This window comes from Eleutherodactylus coqui, chromosome 1 (genome assembly GCF_035609145.1).
Source record: "Eleutherodactylus coqui strain aEleCoq1 chromosome 1, aEleCoq1.hap1, whole genome shotgun sequence".
Lineage (NCBI taxonomy): Eukaryota > Metazoa > Chordata > Amphibia > Anura > Eleutherodactylidae > Eleutherodactylus > Eleutherodactylus coqui.
In genome coordinates this window covers 432,627,312-432,634,502 of record NC_089837.1, presented here as the reverse complement: position 1 = coordinate 432,634,502, position 7,191 = coordinate 432,627,312, and the positions used below count along the sequence as shown (strand labels likewise).

General features: G+C 40.1%; 1 protein-coding gene across 1 annotated transcript in view; it reads left to right on the top strand.

The window, feature by feature from the left end:
- Positions 1 to 1,126: 1,126 nt before the first annotated feature.
- CPB2 (carboxypeptidase B2) overlaps positions 1,127 to 7,191 on the top strand; it is a 29,448-nt gene continuing 23,383 nt past the window's right edge. The window contains exon 1 of the mRNA XM_066593264.1: positions 1,127 to 1,255. Within this exon, the coding sequence (XP_066449361.1) occupies positions 1,176 to 1,255 (80 nt within the window). The 5' untranslated portion in view covers positions 1,127 to 1,175. The remainder of the gene's footprint in view (positions 1,256 to 7,191) is intronic.

Below are 7,191 nucleotides of genomic sequence, written 5' to 3'. Positions count from 1 at the left end.
CTGAGGATATTAATAAAGGCAAAAGAGCATAATTGTCAGATGATACTGGCTGTGTCATGTGTCAGTGATTTGTGTACACAACTTCTCATATATAATCCGAAGCAGACAATAAAATGCTGTATGGAGTTCCTTAGACCTCTGAAATCAATCGTTTAACATAGCATGTCTATGGACGGACATTGCTGCGGAATTCCCGGTGGGTGTCTGATCGCGAATTCTGCAGCAATAATCCGTCCATGGGCATTCGGCCAAAATAAAAAGCAAAATTGAGCAGAACTAAACTAAGAAGCAAAAAACAATAGATACAAGCAGGAGGAAAGGAAAACAACAAACTACAAGGCTAAGAAGGGAGGACAGGATTAGAAACCAGGGACCTCCAGGATCATCTGGTACAACCCCCATAGTGCAAGGGCCCTGATGGCTAGGTGAAGGTGCACAGCAAAAGGACCCTGATGACTGGGGGTTGAAGGAACCATGAACATCTCTATAGTCCTGATAGTAGGATGTTCATATATGATGTATGTGAGGTAGCAACACAACCAGGTGAGAAAGTGTATGTAGTGGGGAGAGACCTGAGGCAAATTGGAACGTTTGATATCAAAGACGAGATCGGACATGTACAATAATAGTCCGAAAGTGTCAGGTGACTTGTGGCCCAGATGGAAAGGATTCTAATGTATCCTGAGTATTACAGGTGAAATATTATAATTCTGGGTGCCGTTTTTTGTAACATTTAAGTACCAAAGCCCTTCTATGGAGCGAAACGTCATTTATCCTATTCCAGTTAAGTAAAGTTATTTTTGCTAAAAAAAAAAAAAAAAGCACTGCCTTCGCCTCTGTTCTGTCACTGCTGCGCCAACTTGTGATCTGTAACCCAGGCACGTAGCACACACTAGTTACAGCAGCGCAAAATGCTGTCTGAGTGCAGCTTGAGCCTTTCCTAAGGGGTTAGAGCATTCTTTGGATGATTCACAAGATGATAGTTGGTCTCACATTGTGATTTCATTATGTGGAGGCTACAATCTGAAGGCAGAGTGTTCTAAAATAAATTTCTGTGTAGCAATGCGGACTCTGCACTTTAAAGTTTAACTGAAGTGTAAATAAGCCTACAATGCTGGACTGGATGGTGCTTGTCATCTATCAACATTAGGGTTTCAGACCTTAAATGTATTCATATGTGGCTGAAAATGAAGACCTGTTCATTTATATTAGTATTAGTCCTATTCCTTGGGAAGAATTTCGTGGCTACTCTCAGGTAATATAATTATGACGCTTATTACATAGTGTTAAACAAAGTTTAGAGACTCAAATCATTTGTTTTAACCCATAGCTTGCTCATAGCATGCACTTATTGATGGGCCTGCTGTCAGTATGGCCAGAGTTGGAAGCAGATAGCACAGGCCACATTGCAGGCACTTCTCCCATTGAATTCAGTGAGCATTGTAACTGTAGTACCAAACCAGGTTGCTGCAGTGTTGACAGGGCTATCTGCTTCCAGCACTGTCTACAATGAGTGGACCCAACGAGCATCGGTCTCCCGCCGATCAACTATTCATGACTTATCCTGCGTATAGGTCATCAATAGGAAAAGTCATTAAAGGGAGACATTAAAGGGGTTGTCCCGCGGCAGCAAGTGGGTCTATACACTTCTGTATGGCCATATTAATGCACTTTGTAATGTACATTGTGCATTAATTATGAGCCATACAGAAGTTATAAGAAGTTTTTCACTTACCTGCTCCGTTGCTAGCGTCCTCGTTTCCATGGAGCCCGTCTAATTTTCGGCGTCTAATGGCCAAATTAGACGCGCTTGCGCAGTCCGGGTCTTCTTCTTTTCTCAATGGGGCCGCTCGTGCAGGATGCCGGCTCCGTGTAGCTCCGCCCCGTCACGTGCCGATTCCAGCCAATCAGGAGGCTGGAATCGGCAATGGACCGCACAGAAGCCCTGCGGTCCACCGAGGGAGAAGAGGCGGCCATCTTCAGCAGGTAAGTAAGAAGTCACCGGAGTGCGGGGATTCAGGTAAACGCTGTGCGGTGTTCTTTTTTAACCCCTGCATCGGGGTTGTCTCGCGCCGAACGGGGGGGGGGGGGGGTGTTTGAAAAAAAAAAAAACCCGTTTCGGCGCGGGACAACCCCTTTAAGGGAGAGCAAAATATGATGTAACGCAAAATCAATTAAAAAAAGGCTAAAGAGACCGGGCAGAATAATTAAAAAAATGGGTTTTCCTTCAACATTGGCTCTTTTATTTGGCCAGAAGTAGGCAGTATTTACCAAGGATATAACTTTTCATATGCTGCATGTACTTCTTGTAATGACATAAGATGTTCAGTGTAGCCTCTATCTCTACTTTGTACACAGTATGTGACACAACATCTGAGTTTGTACAAATTTTTGCTATTTCTTTAAATGGTAGCCAAATTTTTCTCAAACTTCTGACATGTCATGGTGACATGTCAGAAGTTTGGATCGTTAGGGGCCCAGTTGCTGAGACCTCACTGACCACTAAAACAAATGAGCAGAAGTGCTCATCTGAGCGCTGTGCTAATTCTGCTGTTTCTGTCACTGCTCGAGAGCAATGACCTGTTCTCGACATAGGTGCAAGTGCCACTTACAGTACATTAAAAGGGTTAAAGCCAAATACAATTGATGACCTATCCTCAGGCTGTGGTCCGCCGCTTAGTCCCTTCACTGATCAGCTGTTCTGGTGCCTGCTGTCACCAGCCAAACAAACAGGGTATGGAGTGGAAGCTGATTCTCCAACCCCTATGTAGTAGCTAGCGCTCGTAATTACAGGTGCAGCTCCCATTAAAATCAGAGAGAAATGCACCTGCAATTACCTATGCCAGCCACTGCATGGGGGTCAGAGCATCAACGTCTGTTCTGTACTCTGTGAATTTTGCCACTGTGAGCAGACGCCGGAGCTAACCGTCCAGAGTCGTGAATGGCAGACCCCAGCCAGTCAACTATTGATCACCTATCCTGACGATAGGTCATCAATAGTATTTGCCTGGAAAATTCCTTTAATGTACTAAAGGTGTCTCATGCACCTATATCAAGAAGAGTAATCTGTTCAGACAGCCACTGATTAAATTTCTGACTTGTGACTTGACCGGTGTAGGAGAATCAGGTCCTGTTGGGTTCAGCCATAATATCCTTGGTTAGCCATCTTGTCTGCTACATGGTGGAAATCAGTTCAAATTTGCTTGATACTTGATGTCATGATAATTATTCAATCTACCCTGCAGAGAAACATCTTATCTCTATTGTTAAATTGTCAAATTGTCATAGCCATGAATTTGGGCAGGTAGCCTAAAAGCAATTATATATAACCAGCTTGCTTTCATCACCTAAGGGCCTCCTAGATAGGCATCTATGCATATACCAGGAGGGCTCTAAAAAGGTTACTAATATTATTCTTAGTCTGCTAGCCTCATGTTTATCATATATAGTGACATTTTTATGGTTTTTCAGTAGATGATCTGAGGGAAACAGAGACGTTTATGGTGAGGCAATGGTAGATCTAATTAAGGACCCCATAGCAACTGAGGTCTGGTACACTTTCTTTCTCATGTATCAGAAAAGGTATAAAACTCTGTAAATAATGTAACCATTGGCTCATAGGTGAGACAATGAGGAGTCTAGGGAGCTGCGTTTTATACACAATGTGACCCTTTTCAGAAGGGTGTGTGTGTGCCTGTCTCATTGACCCTTGTGGAAGAACATTTGCACACAGTCTTCTCAACAGCCTTCACTGTTCACATGTACTGATTTCTTGGGGTCGCACTGCTGGAATGGGGGACCCAGTGAGTGTAAAAAGCAGCTTCCCCGGACTCCTAGTTTCCTTACCTTTGAGCCCAAAAGGGTTCCCTTTAACAATAGGTTTTTAATAGGGCTTTAAAAAAAATGCTCCTTTCTGTGGATTTGACATAAATGTCTAGTGTGGTTTTACCCCTTTAAAGGGAGAATACAGCACCTCATAGAGGCAAGCTACAGCATCACACAAAGGGGGATAAGTAAACACTTCACACCATACAATAATTTGCAACTTTTTATAATTTTGCAATTCTTTCACTTTTGAAAAGTAGCAAGAAATGTGGATCGTCCTCCAGCAGACCAACAGATTTACTATAATATATCCTAGAAATTGGTACACATTGTAGCACAAATGTATGCCTGCTCCTTGCAGGTATAGATTGCAATTTCTGATGTATGAACAGCCAAAAGTGCATCAACTTTGTTAAAAGGTACGCTCTTCTTAATAAATTTGATGCATCATACTCCAACATATATTGGTTTTAGATTGGCATATGGAATGCAAGTCCAATGGTCAGTTCACATCTGCATTTTAGGGCTTTTAGGGCTTCCTGTGAGTGTATGTGCATTTTATATCGCTTTCTGTTCAGATTTTGCATTTTTAACATATGAGTGTCATTTGAAAGCAATATGTTTTTCACGCGTCTTAATAAAACAGGTAGGTGGCCCAATTGATGTAATTTATTGTTCAAAATATTTTTATTGGGTTTTCCAGATATATTAACTTTAACATTGACATCGTGTCGTAGACTCTTCACAGATTCTGTTGTCGTTAAATGTCCAATTTATGTAATTTAAAGCTCCTATTGAAGTCAATGGATGTGTGAAAAAAAATAGAATGTGCTTGCATGCCGTGTGAGTGCAATCTATTTTCTTTTTTAATGCACCCATTGACTTGAATGGGCGATTCTAGTCCAAGAATCACACCAGAATAGGGAATGCTGTGATTTTCTTACACAGACCATTGTTTCATTAAAAAAAAAATCATTCATGTGAATACACACATTGATTTTAATTCGTCTCAGTTCTGTCAATTTCAAGCTTGGATGAACTTGGATGCTGAAATTGTCTGTATAAATAAGTCTTTAAAGTGACCCGCCAATCTCAAACAAACCAAGATCCCCACAATTGCTTGTCTGACTACCTGATGCACACTGTGCATTAGTTGAGCATCAGTAGTGTATGACACTACGCACTGTTCTCATTGGCCAGCGGTGCTCATATGATCAGTTCTGGACAATCAGAACAGTGTATAGTGTCTTAGACTACAGAGAGTCCACCAATGCACAGTGAGCATCAGGTGGTTAGAGATGCAGTGCAGCCCTCTTGGTTTGTCCAGTACTGGAGGGTCCCTTTAAAAAAAACATTTTAGATAAAATAAGAACTGTTGTGTTAAAAATAGTTATTTAATTCACATAATTTTCCATAAAAGATTCATAGATGATATAATCATTATTTGGGATGGAACCAACAATGAGTTAATTAAATTCATTCAAAATTTAAATAATAATGAATATAACTAGAGATGGGCGAGTATACTCATATACAGGTGAGTTGCCGCGGGTAGGAACGGAGGGGAGATCTCTCTCTCCCTCTCTCCCTTCCCGCTCACCGCCGCAACTCACCTGTCACCCGCGCCAGCCCCCGAATCTTTAGAGACGAGCGGGGAGATACTCGGCTAAGGCACTACTCGCTCAAGTAATGTGCCTTAGCGAGTATACTCGCTCATCTCTAAATATAACCTTCGTTTCGCCGACAGCATAGATGTGGATAAACTTATATTTTTAGATTTAGAGCTAACACATGAAAAAAATAAAATTATCACCACTACCCACTTCAAAAAAGTGGATAGTAACAGATATATTGATTTTTACAGCTGTCATGTGCGTCATTGAAAACAAAACATTCCAAACGGGCAAATAAAAAGAATAGGATGAAACTGTACAAAAATAGAAGATTATAAAAAGCAATCCCAGGTTCTAAAAAAGAGATTTTTTAGAGAAAAAATATCTGGAAGGTCTCATCAATGCGGCCTATGAAAAAGTATTGCAAGAGAAAGAAGAGGAAAAAGAAAAAAAAGAAAAAAAAAGATTTAAAGGAGAAAAGATGGACGGTGGGCAAGAAGAAAAATAAAAATAAAAAACCTGGATTAGCGTTTATAACCAAATTTAACAATCAAAATCAGGAGATCCGAAAAATATTGCAAAAAAATTGGTCTATTCTAAAAAGTGACCCCATCTTACGAGAATCTATTGAAAAACATCCCAAATTGATTTTCAGAAAAAACAAAACTTTACAAAACTCCATAGCCCCCTCAAGAACAGAAACAAAGAAGAACAGGAGAAAAAACACCTTTTTTACACTGAAATCAGGAATTTACAAATGCAATAAGACTAAATGTAAATGTTGCCCCCATATCCAACAGGGTAGGAAATCCATAGAAATGGGACATGAAGAAGAACCAATTAAAATAAAAAATACTTATAGACGTAACTGCGATAGTAAATTTGTCATCTATCTATTAGAATGCACTTGAGGTAAAACGTATATAGGAAGAACAAAAGGGCATGGATTAGCGATCATAAATTTAACATGTGAAGGGGATTCACCAAGCACGGTGTATCCCGTCATTTTACAGAGTTTCCTAATTGTCAAACAAAGGATCTTTCAGTAATATCACTTGAACAGATCCAAACCAAATCTATCAGTCATCTTAGAAATAAAGAAATGTATTGGATCTATAGGTTAAAACTGTAACTCCATCAGGTTTGAATGTAGTATTAGAGAAGATCTGATCAATTAAATTAAATCATTCTTGTACATTTGTAGCATTCAGTATAAATATGACATTCATTATAAAAATGAGAAAAGTAGAAAGATATAAGAACAGCAACAAACGATGGTGCATTATATACCTTCCTAATGAGAATATAATAGGGCGGCAACGAAAGGAAAGCATATAGAACAGCAGTCTAAATCCATATCGTCACTGCTGATATTTCAATAATTCAGTACACTCTTATATGTAAATCCTAGTTTCGCTTAGGTACTTTTAAATATAACAGTGTTTTACTATATACAGTTTTATTAATCCTTTCCAATCCACTGTCTGACGTGTAAAGACATTCTGATTGAAGGCTTTACAGCTCCGATGTCGGAAGACGTCCGGCAGGGTATTCTTACTGCAGATCAGTGGCTCTTTGATCGGGGGCCTCCCCAGCATGTCCCATACTGCAGTGCTGGCTCTAGCCAGCAAATGGCGCCATTGTATAATGGCAGGACAAGAAAGCCCCCTAGGAAACCCTGAATCCAAAATTGGACTGCAAAGGGTTAATGCTTTTATTCATTGATGTATTAATTATACTAATTCAGGAATGG